General features: G+C 31.3%; 1 protein-coding gene across 1 annotated transcript; it reads left to right on the top strand.

The window, feature by feature from the left end:
• Nucleotides 1-1072: 1072 nt before the first annotated feature.
• Nucleotides 1073-5411, top strand: LOC126693719 (RNA-binding protein Y14B-like). The gene is made up of 4 exons (XM_050389860.1): nt 1073-1242; nt 2642-2778; nt 3983-4122; nt 5118-5411. Exons 1-4 carry the CDS (start codon nt 1137-1139, stop codon nt 5161-5163), a joined length of 429 nt encoding a protein of 142 aa, XP_050245817.1. The 5' UTR covers nt 1073-1136; the 3' UTR covers nt 5164-5411.
• Nucleotides 5412-18285: the final 12874 nt, after the last annotated feature.

Below are 18285 nucleotides of genomic sequence, written 5' to 3'. Positions count from 1 at the left end.
ACAACTAATGCCAAATTGATATTCAATCAAAACTCTTTTTATCAAAGTTTATAAGTCACCCTTATTGTATATTCTTGGTACGATGGTCACTTTACAAATGTAAGTGTTTGTAGGGTGTGAAGGGTAAAGACTGAGATTCAAGTTTTCAAGAGAGAGTTTCACACATATATATACATTTAAATTATATTAGAGTAGAATTTTTATCTTGTATAAAAAAAAAAAAAATCATCTAAGAATTCACTGAGAAATTCACCGAAAACCTTTTACTATTTGCATTGTTGTGGGATCCAATACAATCAATAACATGATTTGATGATTTTTTTCTCCCCGTAACTTAATGACGTAGTAAACCTTTTTTTTTTTTTTTTTCTTGATTTTTTTTTGGAAAGCTTTTCACATGACATGAATGACATGGTAAACTCTAAGTTTATAAATTTTATGATAGAATTACCGTAAGAAAAGATGATTTTAATTACTTTTTAGAGGTTGGAAAGATATTCTCACTTATTTGATCCTAAATGAGACTTGCTCTGTGACATTGCTTTTGGTCGGCAAATTTATGATCCGACATATACATATAAGTCTATTATTAGGATTAAATTATTATTATTATTATAAACTTACAAACCCCTCCATTAGGAATTTTTCTTCAGAGGAAATTAATAAATTTTGTTACTCACTTCTTCCAAATAATATATATATATTTCCAAATAATATTTTTTATTAACAAATTATCTAAAATTCAAAAATACGTCATTTTAGAGGTTGCAAAGATGCAATTTTTAACAGAAATTAATGAAATGATTGAATTGAATAAAGTTGGAACTTAAAAAACTAAATTGCACGAAAGAAAGTTAAATTAAAGGACTAAATTGAATGGGGCAAAATTAGACAGTTTGATTTGTAATTTAACCTTAAAAAAAAAAAAAAAAAAAAAAAAATTGAAGTTACCCAGCTGTAACCCCGTGTGACGTGTCAAAGAAACAGTTACGCAGCATTTCAAAACAGTCCCGAATCAAAACTGGCGGGAACTCACTCACCGAAATAAAAAGGCCCAAGCCCGTGTCGATACTTCAGCAGTCAGTTACAAAAACAGACGAACTTAGATCTAGAGAGAGAGAGAGAGAGAGAGAGAGATGGAATGCTACGATGCCGACGACGACGTTTTGATGGAGATTGAGGAGGGTGAGGTCCAAACTGCTCACTTCTTCTCTCCCAATCCATCCTACTTTCCTCTACAATGTCAGTCTCTCTCTCTCTCTCTCTCTCTAGTTTTTGGTTTGTTTTACTTTTTATGGCTCTGTTTGGCTGCTAAGAAAACGCAAGAAAAAATAGCCTTGCATTTTTTTTTTTCCTTTTCAATTTCAGTTATTTCGTTTTTTAGACTGTGTTTAGTTGCTAAGAAAACGCAAGAAATAAGTGCGATCCATTTTTCTTTTTTTAATTACCGCTATTTCTTTTGTTTTAAGACTGTGTTTGGTTACTAAGAAAACGCAAGAAATAAGAGCGTTGCATTTTTTTTTTAATCACCGATATTTTGTTTTGTTTTTTTTATTTATTAGACTGTGTTTGGTTGCTAAGAAAACGCAAGAAATAAGAGTGTTGCATTCTTTTTATTTACCGCTATTTCGTTTTTTTTTTTTTTTTTTTGTTTAGAACCGTGTTTGGTTGTTAAGAAAACGCAAGAAATAAGAGCGTTGCTTTTTTTTTTTTTTAATAATTATTTTTAATTACCGCTGTTTCATTTGTTTTTAAGACTGTTTGGTTGCTGAGAAATCGCAAGAAATAAGAGCGTTGCATTTTTTTTTTTTTTTAATTACCGCTATTTCGTTTATTTTTTTAGACCGTGTTTGGTTGCTAAGAAAACTCAAGAAAGTGAGAGCATCGCAATTTTAAATTGCCTTTATTTGAATTGTTTTTAGGATTTGTTGAAGTTAGTTTTCTCGATAGTTTTAACTTATAAACTATACTTTATTTTCCTTTTGCTTTTCAGGATATCCGTACCTCTTAGGCTCTGTTTGTTTTCCAGGTAAATTTGGGAATTGGAAAAATATTTTGGAATACTTGGAGTCTAAGATTATTTATTTGTTAAAAATCTGAGAAAATATGGACCTCCACCAAATTATACCTCCTTACTTTTCTCAGTAACAAGACAGTGGCTTGGGAATGGAGTTTAGGACTTCAGGGTTCATCATTGGGCTGTGCTTGGTTGCTAAGAGAAAGTAATAAAAATAAAGAAAATAGGAAAAAAGAAAATTAGAAATCATGTTTTAGAATATTTAGGAGCCGTTTGGTACCATTGTTTGTATTTTTTTGAAATACGCGTGGGTGAAAAAGTGTGTGAAAAAGTATAATGATGTTTAAAAGCTAAAACATGTTAAACAACTCTACCAAACGGGGCCTTAATTTTCAAAGATTGAAACCTCAACACAGCTTGTTTGTGTGCCTAAAACATTTTAGGTGCTTATTTGTGTGTATCGATCTCTTAGTTTCTTTTCATATTATGATTTTTATAAGGTGTTTATGATAACCTCCACACGCATGCGCGCGCACACTCACACACTTGGTTTTATCATTTTAGTGCTTGCAGTGTACTTACCATTTGAAAAGATTGTCTTACATCTTTAGAGAATATGTGTAGCGGTTGAGGGATGGACTTTATTGGTCACTGGAGTTCATCAAGAGGCTGAGGAACGCGATGTTCTTGATCTATTTGGGGAGTTTGGGGAGGTTAAGAGTTTGCATCTGAATCTCAACCATCGCACTGGATATCTTATGGTAAGCAATAAATTCATGTCCATTTTCTTTGAAGAAAGGATGATCTTCATGGTTATCTATGATTATTTATGAGAAAACATGGTTGATGGAGCATCTGCCATCACAACTTAAGAAGAAATTTAATATAGGCCGTTAGGATATTTGTTAAATGATTAAATTTACTACCTACCATTTAAAATGTTAAAAATCCTGAGTGTTGGACCTCATTTATCAAGAGGAGTTTGGGCTTACACATGAGTGGGAGTGTTAGAATATTGGTTAAATGATTAAATTTGCTATTTCCTAACAATGTAAGCTTTTGGAAGAACTGGTAATTTATCATAGGTGTTGCCTTTTAATATGTTTATCATATACTCATGCATAAATTCCTGCCCTGAAAACAAAGCCATAATGAATTTGTCACGATGGTGATCATCAATCTTGCAGTCTTGTTTACAAATGATTTTTCATTTAGAACATAAACATATTGCTTTGTTTTTTGCTGGTTAATGCTTGAAGGAATTTTTGAACAAATGTTTTAATTGTGCCAGGCATATAGGCCTATTTTTGTGTTGGCTAGACTGTGTATGTTTTATTGCAATTGGCCAGGTTATTTATCTGTTGAGAAAAGAATGTCATTGTATGAGGGCTCTTCAGTGCGTTTTTCTTCCTTTTGCATATTAAGTCATATTCCAATTTGTATTTTAGAGTTATTTTTCATTTTTGATGCATACTCCAATTTTTCTTCTTCATAGATGCTGCTTAATAATGTTTAGTTATTTCCAATAGATTTATTGCAATATCTGTCTTCTTGGGCTCCAAAATATGGCATCTGCTATTTATCTATCTATCCTCTGGACTTCTATATACCTTTCCCAGGTTTAAGAACCTGCTTTTGCAAGGCACTGTCATGTTGTGTATCATGTGTATTGATTTTTTTTTCCTTGTTATTTTTGTGTCTAGTAGTGCAAATGATATTTGTTTTGTCTTGTTCTTTTCATTCCATAGCTTGGAAATTCCTACTTTCAATCTCTATCATGGAATAATCAAGTGGAAACAAGGAAAGGTTTTTCATTTTATCATCTCAAGGACAGTGACAGCCATAGAATTTATTGGATACTTTCTTTCTTAAGTGAAGGAAATTTTCTAACATCTTACAAGAAAGGGTGATAAAATTTAGGGTCCAACTGTTGATCTCTAAGTACTAAACCTTTTTTTTTTCTAGGGGTATGCTCTGATTGAATATGACAACTTTGAGGCAGCTCAGGATGCAATATCCACAATGAATGGGACTGAACTTTTTGATTCTACCATCTCTGTTGATTGGGCTTTCTGTCGTGATCCTTCCAATGCCAGTTATTTGAGGTGGGTTTGTTTTCTTAAATTAGTGCATATCATGCTATTAATGTGTCTTGAATTTTTTCTTTGGCTGTTTGTTGGTATGTTGTTGGACCATCAATTGGTGTTAGTTTCAAGCAGGGCAGATATGCTGGAATTACCCTGCAGCATCATTTGTTAGTTACAAGGCTGAGATACTTTTTTTTTTGGCTACCCCATCAACCAATATCTGCTCTGCTTAGAGTTTTTTTTGCCAGTTCTGATTTGTGGTTGATCATGCCAATAATCAACTTATATGAATTAAGTTATTCAGTTTGCAACCAAGGTCCAAAATTTTACACAGTAAAGATGAGTACATTACAGCCTTTATTTTTTTTCAACTATAACAATCCCTCTACCCCTGTTGTCTCTTTCCATTGCCTCTCCCTTTTCTCCCGCCATTCCAGTTTTCACCTTGCCATTTCTTTTGTACTGACACATCTGGGAGATTTTTCTTAGGTTTTATTTGGTAAAGAGGATGGAAATGTGAGACAAAATAAAACACATTCAATTAATCCTTCATTTTCTCTTCATCCGTTTATATCCTCTCCTTTTTCCACCCAACTAACTGCATTCCTAGAGTAGTCAGACTTGCTTGCTTGGCCTGTTCTTGTGCTTAGGAATAGAAAAGAAAAAAAATTAGAAAAAAGCAATTGCATTTAGTGCACTCCAATCTTGCATGATGTTCTATCATTGCAGCAACTGAATTTAATTTTGTCATTTAGCTGACCAGATTCTAGGATGGATGTAATCCAATTTTTCCTTCAGCATTTGGAATCCTATTTCAGATTAAATTATATTAACATATCCTTTCAACCATGGCTGTCTAGTTCTCTAGGATAGATAGCATGAAATGGTTTTATCCTTTTTATTCAAAATTTTCTCCATATTCACATCTATGAGCATTCAATTCTTTATTAGTTATCTGTTGTTATCATTACCGTTCATTGCATTACTATAATACCTTTTCCCCCTATTTGTAGATCCCCACATTCACACCGATCAAGGACTACAATCAGGAGATTCTGATACTGTCCTGGTTTGTTAACTCAATGACATGGGGTGGTTATGCTTGGGAGATTAGAAGCCCAAACTCTGTAAGGGATCTCTATCTTGTGGACATAGACAAAAGTGTATTTTGGAGTGGATAAAGGCTATTGGAGACAGCAACTCCTGAAATTTTAGATGCATGAACACAAATCATTGTATTTCTATTTTATTCAAGAAATAAAAGATACATACTTACAATCAAATGCAAGAAGCTAATAAGCTGTAAACACACATCACCCAAAGTGCAAATTAATCCAACATTACTAACAGCTCGTCTTGGCATTAACTATCTTCCAACTATTCTATACAATCAAACACACAGTCATGACTTCACTTACAACTACCGCGTACTCTTAGCGTGATGGTCGCTCTACAAGTATAAGTGCTTGTGAAGTGTGGGTGGTAAGGGTCAGGTTCAAGTTTCCAAGAGGAAGCTTCAAACACATATACACTTAGATTAGGCTTCAGTAAAATTTTTATATTGAGTAAAAAAAAAAAAAAGACTCCACTTGCAACAATTACAAGTATTTGATCAAATTTTTCAAGTTAACCACAGAAAGGTATATCCACCATTGTATTTCTAACTTGCTATGCATGAAAGGAAAATGTTTCAAATTGCATGACCTGCCATGGTTTATCACTTGAAACTCCTGCTTTTCAGTTCTCTCTGCCGAGTAGAAATTCTAGTCCACTACTAATCTACTATAATGGGCTATTCCCCCATTGTATTTCTAATTTGGTTTCTTGTGGTAATAATAAGGTTATAACAGTCTTTCATATAACAGAACTCAAATCTATAAAAACACAATTAAGAACAACCAGGAATCTCCCAACACTGCAGAAGGGTATACTACTAATGACAGAGACATGAAATTTAAACCAATAGCAAGTAATCAAGAAACTAATAAATGGGTTATCAAAGATACAAAATTTAAAGCAAGAAATCAAGAATTCTCACAATTGGGTAAGGAAAAAAAAAAAAACCAAGAAACAAAAAGAAAATCCAGAAAATAGAGACCTGGTGGTGGCGTTTGGACTTGTCCGAATCTTCTTTAACTTGGGTATCGATACGATTTTGTTTTTCTCTTCGCCCATTCATGGCACTGGCGTCGATGACAACTCTGTGAGAGAGTTCTTGTGACCTTATAAAAAGAGTTAATACGGCGAGCAATTTTTGTTTTTGTTATTTTTGGTCTTTACAGATTCATCCGTGGCCTTGGTAAACCTATTGTAACGCATTCTATCACATAAGCATTATGAAAAAAGGGTTTAACTGGTCAATAGTTTGATTTATTAAAAGGTTGCCCTGATAAGTCTCAATATAATTTAAATGTATTCATTATAAAAAACTATACCCCTTAAAAAAAAAAATTTACTAGAATTTTAAATCATAATTTATTGGATGTCCTTGATAAGTCAAAAAAAGAAAGGAAAAAGAAAAGAAAAGTGTCTATCATTCTATGATCTTTATAACTTACATAAAAAAAAGCGTCAATCTTTACTTCCAAAAAAAAAAAAAAAAAGTCATATTGAATTTTCCTAAATTTGCATAAGCAAATGGGAAAAAATTGACTACAAAATTGGTTATAGCCTTAGACTACAACCGTACTCAATATCTTTTTATTGGAGGTGAATTTCGACAAATTCACCATTAGATTACATTTCTTCTTATATCCTTCATACTTGCAAAATTTCTAGAAAATTAAAGATACATGGTTATGTTATCAATAAAAATTTTAAATTGCAAGTTTTTGTAGTTTAAAATTATGCATAAAATATAAATTTATAGATCATATAGTAAATAATATCCGATTGACACAAAATTTGACATGTGTATTCAGAGTGTAAAGAACATGCAATTCAATGGTTAGATTTTCAAAATAGGTAGTAATATTTACTTTTATGAGTAAGGTTGTAGCTTCATGCTACAACCAATTTTGTAGCTAAATTTTAAAATTAATTAATTTTTTTTTTAATTTTAGGATTGATTATATGACTGGTTTCTAAAATTGAGCTTGTTAGCGCTATATTTTAGTTTATAATGTGTAAAGTAATTATTTTTAGTTGTTTAGATAATGTTGTTTGACTGAAAACCATGGTTTTAAAAACTGAACCGGTCAAATAACTGTAAAAGAGGCTGGTTTTCGATTTTTTCGGTTCTTGACTGGTTTTTTGTCGATTTTCCCAGTTTTCTAGACCGGTTCAATGACTGGTTTCCGGTTGAACTAGTTGGTCTCGTTTGGTTTTTTAAAACAGTGCTAAAAATTAATTCATCATCACTTTCTTAATTACATAAGAAAGATTAAAAATAAACAAAGGTGAAGTCAAAATTTTAGTTCATTGGGGAAAAAATGAAAAAAAAAAAAAACTTGAAAACAAATTGATTCCAAAATTATTAATTAATTATACAAAAAGTTTTATTAGTATATAATATATATATATATATATATTTTTTTTTTTTTGAGAATCAATAAAATATAATTCAAGTGTTAAATTCTAATTTATTTTTTGGTGCCTAGTGTTTTTTTTTTTTTAGTATAATCATTGTTGTGCTTAAATACTTAGTAGGTGACTATAAGTATATATTTCAAACAAGTAAAAGATATAAGTTAAAATAATCAATATATAGTCATTATTATATGAAGCGAAAAGCTTAACCAAAATACATGATATCAAACACATCATTTTATCACTTAAAAGGAAAATGAAAAATAAATTAATATATAAGTATGAAAAATTGAAAAAAGTATGATAATATACTAAAAAAATTCAAATTTTCTTTTTATAAATTGATTTTTTAAAAGAGCAAAATTTAAATACTGTTCCTTAGATTCCCATTTTAAGATTCTGCCATGTGGATTTTTTCTCATGAAATGAAAGTGTATTTTTTAATTAAGTGACCATATGGTTGAATTTTAAGAGAGAATCTAAAGAACAGCATCTAAGGTACTGTACCTAAATTTTTTCATTTTTAAAAATAGATTGTATAACATTTTTACTTTAAAACCCAATTTAAAAGTATTAATGTTTATTCATTTTATCCTAGATTGTGTGTTTATTGTAAAAGCATTTGCTGAAGAATTTAAAGAAAACAATGTAAAAAATTGGTACATTTTTTTGAGAAAGAAAAAAAAAATTGGTGGAGAATTTACTGACCCTTAGCTAACGTTTGTAATAGTCTTATTTCTATTTCTGTCTAATCTAAATATATTAACCCTTTTAACAAAAAAAAAAAAAAGATTGTCACTTCAGGGACAAACTGACAAGGTGGGATCTAAGTCATGTGGTTTCACCCTTTTACTGAGCGTTACCTAGGCCAAGCCGCTGACTGAGGAACCTTAGATACAACAATTGTCCCAATATCTTTTATAACAGTCGAGTTAAAGTTTTATGGGATCTCATTTAATCGAATGATATAATGATTCTTCACCTATAAATAACAACTTATCAACTCAATTGTGTGATTTTTTTTTTTTTTTTTTTTTTTTTTTTTGTGTGTTTCAAACTTATTGTCTTGATCACTCTGAATACGCAACTAATTAATTTTATACTTCTTGAGGTAATTGTGTGTAATTGATGTACAATCAAAGTATATAAGAGGTAATTCCATGTGAATATTTTATTGCATTAATCACAAAAGGTTTTATTGGTTTCTTCACACCGTGGACTCAAACCAAACTATTTGATAGGGCGTTTGATGTGCCAAGATTATTATTATTATTTTTTTTTGTGAGAAACCAAATAAAGTGCCTCACATGTGTAGTCATCGATCTAAACCCCAAGGTATAAGTTGTGTAAACCCAAGGGTACCACTAGCACATAATAGGATATACCACTACTTGTGTCCACATATTATACCGTCGAGCTAGTTTGGGCCAAATGCGGAAGCAGCCCATAACACAAAGTTGCAAGAGCTTAATCCAATGTATTACTAGAGGTTAAAAGTTAAAACATACTTTCCTTCTATTGATGCACCACCAAGGCCACACTGCTGAGAAACTTTTGGGAAGCAATATATTTATCCATTGTGTTTTGCATTCAGAACTTACCACCAAATGGCACTGGGAATTGAATTAGTAGAATAGTTTGTTTATGATCCTTCTTTCTTTATGTTAGATTAAATTAATAAATTCACCATCTCTTATCATGTTTTGCGAGGGAGATGAGGTTCTTTTTTTGTTGTTGAATTTAGTGTCATAATTTTTCGAAAAATATAAAAGGGAAAGAAGCAACTAAAGATCATCAACTAACGCTTTGTTTGTTTCAAAGTAAAATATTTTATATGTAAAATATTTTATTGAAAACATTTTCATTTTACTATGTTTGGTTGCCTACATGAAAATTGCAAGAAATTATTTGCAAGTGTTTGTTTCATTGTAAAATAGAAAAAAAAAAAAAAAAAAAATCCTAATCTCACAATCAATTCCAAGCAACCACCACCAAATTAGCAAAAACCAACCCACCACCAATCTACCAACTACCCAAACCACCACCATATTAGCACAAACCCAACCACCACTATTCCGTTGACCACTCAAACCCACATCCATAGACCACATCCCACAACACAGCCACCACCACAACACAATCACAACCATAACCCACAAACTATTTCAGCTACTCATCACAACCCAGCTACCACCATGACCCACAAACTTGTTGGGGTTTATGTCCTAAAATCCAATTTATTGGCATGTCATAAATAATTAATTTGTTTAAATTATATGAGAATATTTGCAAATGAAGTGATGGGACATTAACATAGTCCTTGAAATGCATTATATGTGATTTAGTCACAGAAAATATAAATCACAAGTTCCTTGTAAACTCAAAATATAGTTTGTAGTTGGTGATGAAATTAAGCGTTTCATTTGCGAAGACTATAACACATCAATTAAGATGGTTTGTCTTGATCATAGAAGTGGAGACTTTTAGTTGATGTGTTGATGTGTCTTAAGAGTTAAGACATATTGAACTGGACCGCTATGAGATTAATTATTCAATCAACAACTGTCACCTGAATAATTAATCTCACGACTTCTAATTTCATAGACTCTCAATCCTAAGAGGATAGTGAACCCGATCATGAAATGTAGGTTACTTTGATATATTAGGAGTGAGATCTAATATTCATGGTCAAAACCTCAGTATGTTGGGTAACCACGCGTAGTATTGAGGGAACACATATTCTCAAGATGGAATCCATAATCTCTTTTGTAGAAACACGAAATATCCCCTTGAGATAAGTTTAATGGGAACTAGTTATTCATTGCGCCCAATTTAGTAAGAAGTTACTAAAGCTTATATTTATTGAAATCGAATTTCAATAAATGTGAATAACTAAAAGATTAAACCGGTTACTCAAGGATAAAATAGTTGTTTACAAAGTGACAGTTTATTATGACTTTGTTCACTATGGATATTTCATAGAGGAGTCAAATGATATCATTAGAGTCTTGGGATATAATTTATTAATAAGGTCTAAAGTGCAATTATATTTATATAATGATATTAAATATAATTAATGGTAACTTTGGACTTGTCAAGAGTTGACAAAAAAGCCCAAGACCTATTAAAGCTAGAGTCTTATTTGTTCCCTTTGGTCTCATCTCAAGCCACAAACTAAAGCCCAATTGGGTAGGCCCAAAAGGCTAACCCAATTGATTCATGGCCCAACATAACATTGACAAAATCATAGCTGTAGTTTAAATTTTCAAGTATTCCACCTCTACCGCTCAAAAGAAATTATTGTAAATAAATTATGCTGCAAAATTTTGATTCATATTAGAGGACTTAGTAACGATACAAAGGACTGGTGAAAATAAAAGTCTTCTGGATATTGATGTCACTACTAGGTAAGTAAATCACAACAAAGCTGATGATGTTTTTACATTTATGCATGTGCTAATGGTGATTGGAAGCAGCTTATAATTGTTTGAGTATCAAGGCAGACTAGTTTCACAAAAGTATATAAACGAAAATGAATTTAAATTCCAATGGCAAGACTAACAATTAACATAACTGAGCCTTAACTCCATTCAGTTTCTAAGGAGCTACAAGTTGCTTACCTCTACTACATCAATGAAATCCTGCTTTTTGTGAAAAGCGCCTACCCATTTTGTGTGATCTGCAGTCCCAACAACCAAAAACTAAGAAATGATAACCAAAAACTAAGAAATGATACTAGAATCTGAAATTTTAAGTCCCTAAATTCATAGTCGCATGACATCATTTTCAAAGTACAAGAGATTCAACTAAATTTTTTTGTTTAGAAATAGATTCTCATTCTTTCAAGGGCATGATAAAATGTCTGCAATGTATGATCATAGTCAAAGCATTATACCACCTTCACAGTTCACCTCTTGCATACATAAAATACAATGTGACTATAATTGTAATAAGTCTGTGAAAGGCCAATGAAAAAGAGATATTGGTGCAAACTTTGTTTAAGATTCAAGTACAAGAAAACTAATTAATTGTTCCACTTGACTTCCATAGTTCCAATCATCATGTTTAACAAGAAACTTACAGGTCTAAGCAAAGAAAGGCAGGCCTACAAACAAAATTGGAAAGGCATTTTTTTTCCTTTGTTTTTATTTTACTTCATTTTATGTGTATTTAAATTTGTTCAGTATAGGGAAGTTACTTGACAAAGGCACCACTCTTAAATTTTTTTTTTTTAAAGAATCACACACATTAAATACAAGAACTCACAATTATAGTTCAAACTTAGCAATAATTGAAAGGGCTTTTGAGACATACAACTCTACTGCTAGAATAACATGATAAACAAACAACAAAAAAACAGTGTTCATACATACACAGAATCCATCTTCATGTGTATGTATGAACAAATGTTCTGTTTAGTCAATGGATGGACCTCCACACCAATAGTTTCTATTTGCAAATAAAACCCATTTAAAAAAATTAATAACTTCCAAACACATCAAAACAGCACAAATTTCTATGTAAACTGAATGGGGACCCTAACTAAAACCAAAGCATCATTCGAGACCCTTATGTTCATATTTCTTCTCGAACTCTCCGGTCAAGTGTCTCTTCACAAAAGTTGTTTTTCCTACCACCATTCAAAAAAAAAAAAAAAAAAAACACACTCAGATCAATCAATACCGTCACCACCAACACCGATATGCGGAATTATATGCCTATATGCCTATATGCTTTTCATTCTTTTAATCAATTAATTTAGGGTAACACCAATTTTAATGTGATTTTATAGAAATGTACTCTCGTAATTGTCTTAAGAAATGACACTTCTCCTTGATGGTTTGTATAAATACTATTGTGACCATGGTTTTAAAAACCGAACCGATCAAAGAACCGTTTTTTTTAATTTCCGGTTCAACCCCGGTTTTTGGCCGGTTTTCCGGTTTTTGACCGGTTATTGACCTTTTAACCGGACCGGATTGGCCTCCGGTTCCCGGTTGAACCGGTCGGACCGGCCGGTCCGGTCCGGTTTTTAAAACAGTGATTGTGACTTCCTAACAATAATATATATATACACACACATATCTTCTTCTACTTTTTTGAAAAATCCCTAACTCCACCCTAATTTTTTTTTTGGTTGTTGTTTGAAGGTAACTGATCAAGTGTATCGGAATATAATAGGGTATACCCTAAATAGAATCATTTAAAGCCCAATTAGCCTAAAATGAATTGAAAAGGACCAAATAGACCAAACTAGACCGGATGGACCGAAGTGAAACTAATAGACCAAAATGGACCAAAAGTACCTAATAGACCAAAGTGGACTGAATAGGCCAAAATGGACCAAATATTCTGAATTGGACCGAAGTGGCTGAATTGGTCCGAATAGACAAAATGAACCCAATGGACCGAATTGAGTCACCAATGCAGTTAATAGAAAATTCTAACGTAGAGCCATTTCTTGTCACTTGCCATTGCAACCAGAAGAGCCAATGGTGCCTCTCCAAATGGCATCTTTATTGTTTTCACCAAAGCATTAGCAGATTCTTTGGTGTGAGCTGGAAAACATTCAAAAGAACTATGAGAGTTTTGTTTTCTTTTTGATAATTACTTTGTTATAAGAATTGGCTTTTGTCATCTGGTGCTAACAGTATAACTAAAATTCTTTGAATCTAGAACATTACTTCTACATGCCCACAAGATTTTGCAAACATTCAAAAGAACAAGACAACGGCAAAGTCAAAATAAATATATAACAAGCATTAGAGTAAAAAACAATGTCCTCAGGACAATACCAACATGCAAAATAGTGAAACACTATATGGTTACTATAAGTAAGACTTACAGATCAAATACTCAACTCAATTCATTCAGAATAGTGAAATGAGTAACAAAGCGAGCATGAGAATCAAACCTCCATCCAGCAATACCATTGTTCCATGTAGTCCTAGTGCTTCAATTTTTTTTGATGTTAGAATTTGACTTCTTCCAAGCAAGAATGTATGCTCTAAACCAGCCCTAATAGATCCATCTGAAATTATCCATCCTAGAGTATCCATAAAAGTATTAAAGGGACTTGATTAAAGATTGCTCAAAAAAATCCCAACCCCAAAACACAATGTCATTTGGGTTCACCTGGATTGTACGTAGAATTTAATTATTACACCATTTAATTACAAATTTAATTACAGTGATTAAATGAGAGAAAGTTTGGGTACCATTGGGAGCAAGCTCTTGAAAGGAGCATAGATCTCCTCTCCATGGAAAGACCCAACACGAATTGTTGAGGCTTGGGTCAGCGAGCCAAAATAATTGGCTTGTTGCACTTTGTCCTTTGTGGCCCAGGAGATTCCCCTGAAGATTATTCAAGACCCACATCTTGGAAATTAATTTAATACATATTTGATCTAGAACAATCATATTTAAATCAAGAATATTTTGCTTTTGTAGTATAATTTTCAAACAAAAATCACAAAAAAAAAAAAAAAAACTATTCTTAATGTCTTCCATATAATGCTTGGACTTCTCATTCCAACAGCCATTAAACACATTCAAAATCCAATCTTTTTTATTGCTTAACACTACTGAAACCCTTAAAAATCAAACTCTATTCAACAATCCTTCAAGATCTGATCAATAAATCTAATTTAGTCCTAAATTCCTAGAGATCCTACATTAAAATTGCTATCATAGTTCATTAAAACCTCGGTCCATTATTCCTTTCGAGCTTCATTGCTAGCACAATAACCTAGCTAAACTAAATTAATCCTAATTCAATAGCACAAAATTAAAAAATGTGATTATTAGATCAAAGAATACAATGACATATTTAAACAAAGAAAACCTTCAGTGGTTGATTTGGAGTTAGTCTCCAGACTTCTCTTCAAAATCCTCCGTCGACATCCAACCCGTACGGAACATGCTCCACCTTCTCCAAGCTATCCTTCTCCGTCCTTGAACCCGAGGACCTCCTCCTCTGCGGCATTTGCACCTTCTTTTACTTTAGACACTAAAAGCAAGTATTTTATTGTCTGCAAAAACTTATAGCATTAGAAAATTGAACAATTTTTTTTTCATAAGAAGCACAAGACGAAATGCTAAATAAACCTATAGTTTCTCCAATTTGGTATTAATTCATAACACTTGGTGAAAAAGTAGATGTCATGAGTTATGCATTAGACTTTAAAAATTAGAGTTTTGAAAAACTATAAGCGCCCATGCTACCTACAAGCCTAGTATTTTCCTAAGCTTCACTACAAGCCTAGTATTTTCCACGTTGAAAGCAGGCCATTCTTTTAAGCGTTCATAAATGGCATAGGAGTAGAATCCCGAGGAACCACGAAGCATCATGAACCTGAAAATAAATATATAGTTAAACATAACATTTGTCGTTCTAAAATTTTTTTTGTCATTGATTGAAATCTTGATATAATAAGATGTGCTCCTGTGAACAAGTACCTTTTGTCTATATTCAATGGAACAAGTTTGCCCTCAAGTGAGGGATCCCACATTCTAGTGAATGATAGCTCTACTTCTTCAAATTTGTCCCTTCGATCCTGTAAAGCAATTATCAGCTCACGGATTGCATACCAGCTTCAGTTTTAACATGCAAAAGTTTATATATTACCCTTTTTTTTTTTTTTTTTTTTAACAAGTGTTTAGATACTACCTTAATGACATGTAATCATTCAACAAAAGATAAATATAATCCATTTGTAATTGGAAGAGTAGTTGAAAAGAGCAAAATTCAAGTGCTAATAATTGGAAGTTGAAAGTTGGAACTTGGAACAGCTTCAAATTAACACGAAACTGAATGTTGCAAAGCAAGGAAGATTTGATATACGTCATGAATCACAAGTAAAATAGGCATTTCAAACATTCTCTTTTTTTCGAAATTTTCTCTATATTTTGTGAATATATATGCATCATAATGTCACCATTTAAAAATTTAAGTTGCAGGTATGTAAGGTTCAAGTAATATATGAATATAATGTAATCTAACAATAGATTTGTCAAAATTTACATTGAATTAAGAAATACAGGATTGGGTTCAAGCTACACTTAATGTAACTCTAAAAAATGTTACACCAACCAATAACTTATTGTCGAATTCATATTTTGAAAATCCAACCGTTGGATCACATTTTCAATATGTTCTTAATATGCATGCCAGTTTTCATGGCAATCGGATGTAATTTACCATTTAATATTTAAACTCATCTTTTATGCGCTATTTTCAATTACAAAAACTTGAATTTAAACAATAAATTGATAACATGGTTATTAATCTTTGATCACCTTAAATTTTGTAAAAATGAAAAATTTATGAATATAATGTAATTTAATGGTAGATTTGTCAAAATTCACATTGAATTAAGAAATACAGGATTGGATTCAAGTTACACCTAATGTAACTCTAAAAAATGTTACACCAACCAATAACTTATTGTTGAAATCATATTTTGAAAATCCAACCGTTGGATCACATTTTCTATATGCTCTTAACATGCATGCCAAATTTCATGCCAATTAGATGTAATTTGCCATTTGATCTTTAAACTCGTATTTTATGCGTTATTTTAAACTACAAAAACTTGAATTAAAATAATTGATTGATGATATGACTATTAATCTCTGATCACCTTGAATCTGATCACCTTGAAATTTTTTAAGCATGAAAAAATATATGATGATAATGTAATCTAATAGTAGATTTGTAAAAATTTACATTAAATTAAGAAATATAGGGTTGGGTTCAAGTTACACCTAATGTAACTCTAAAAAATGTTACATCAACCAATAACTTATTGTTGAATTGATATTTTGAAAATCCAACCGTTGGATCACATTTCCTATATGTTCTTAACATGCATGCCAATTTTCATGCCAATCGGATATAATTTACTATTTAATCTTTAAACACATATTTTATGCGTTATTTTAAACCACAAAAACTTGAATTTAAACAATTGATTGATGACATGGCTATTAATCTTTGATCATCTTAAAATTTTGTAAGCATGAAAAATATATGAATATAATATAATCTAACGGTAGATTTGTCAAACTTCACATGGAATTAAGAAATATAGGGTTGGGCTCAAATTACACCTAATGTAACTCTAAAAAATGTTACACCGACCAATAACTTATTTTTGAAATCATATTTTAAAAATCCAATCGTTGGATCACATTTTCTATATGTTCTTAACATGCATGCCAATTTTCATGCCAATTGGATGTAATTTACCATTTAATCTTTAAACCCATCTTTTATGTGTTATTTTAAACTACAAAAACTTAAATTTAAATAACTGATTGATGACATGACTTTTAAACTTTAATCACCTTGAAATTTTTTAAGCATGAAAAATATACGATGATAATGTAATCTAATGGTAGATTTGTCAAAATTCACATTAAATTAAGAAATATAGGGTTGGGTTCAAGTTACACTTAATGTAACTCTAAAAAATATTACACCAACCAATAACTTATTGTTGAATTCATATTTTGAAAATCCAACCGTTGGATCACATTTTCTATATTTTTTTAACATTCTTGCCAATTTTAATGCCAATCGGATGTAATTTACCATTTGATCTTTAAACTCATATTTTATGCGTTATTTTAAACTACAAAAACTTGAATTGAAACAATTGATTGATGACATGACTATTAATCTTTGATCACACTGAAATTTTGTAAGCATGAAAAATATATGAATATAATGTAATCTAACAGTAGATTTGTCAAACTTCACATGGAATTAAGAAATATAGGTTTGGGTTCAAGTTACACCTAATGTAACTCTAAAAAATGTTACACCAACCAATAACTTATTTTTGAATTGATATTTTGCAAAATCCAACCGTTGGATCATATTTTCTATATGTTCTTAACATGCATGCTAATTTTCATGCCAATCGGATGTAATTTACTATTTGATCTTTAAACACATATTTTATGAGTTATTTTAAACTACAAAAACTTGAATTTAAACAATTGATTGATGACATGGCTATTAATCTTTGGTCACCTTGAAATTTTGTAAGTAAGAAAAATATATAAATAGAACATAATCTAATGGTAGATTTGTCAAATTTCACATGGAATTAAGAAATATAGGGTTGGGTTCAAGTTACACCTAATGTAACTCTAAAAAATGTTACACTAACCAATAACATATTTTTGAAATCATATTTTGAAAATCCAACCGTTGGATCACATTTTCTATATGTTCTTAATATGCATGCCAATTTTCATGCCAATCGGATGTAATTTACCATTTGATCTTTAAACTCGTCTTTTATGCGTTATGTTAAACTACAAAAACTTCAATTTAAATAATTGATTGATGACATGACTATTAATCTTTAATCACCTTGAAATTTTTTAAGCATGAAAAGTATATGATGATAATGTAATCTAACAGTAGATTTGTCAAAATTCACATTAAATTAAGAAATATAGGGTTCGGTTCAAGTTACACTTATGGCCTGTTTGGTTCCACTTTTTCAGCCCAAAACGGGCATTTTCAAAAAAGCCAAGCCACGGTCTGCGTTTGGTAAAGTTCAAAACGCAACTTTTTTATAAAAGTTGCGTTTTGAACTTTTAGGATAGCTGAAGGCAAAACGCGCATAGGAAATGCAC

Source organism: Quercus robur, chromosome 7, assembly GCF_932294415.1.
Source record: "Quercus robur chromosome 7, dhQueRobu3.1, whole genome shotgun sequence".
In the NCBI taxonomy this organism is placed as follows: Eukaryota; Viridiplantae; Streptophyta; class Magnoliopsida; order Fagales; family Fagaceae; genus Quercus; species Quercus robur.
The sequence above is the reverse complement of the archived record's forward strand: the minus strand, read 5'-3'. Positions and strand labels throughout refer to the sequence as shown.

Bases quoted from the DNA above. Each gene is read 5' to 3' on its own strand.
- LOC126693719 (XM_050389860.1), top strand. From the start codon at position 1,137: ATGGAATGCTACGATGCCGACGACGACGTTTTGATGGAGATTGAGGAG. The intron at 1,243-2,641 runs GTCAGTCTCTCT...GAATATGTGTAG, and splicing joins ATCCTACTTTCCTCTACAAT to CGGTTGAGGGATGGACTTTA. The intron at 2,779-3,982 runs GTAAGCAATAAA...TTTTTTTTCTAG, and splicing joins ATCGCACTGGATATCTTATG to GGGTATGCTCTGATTGAATA.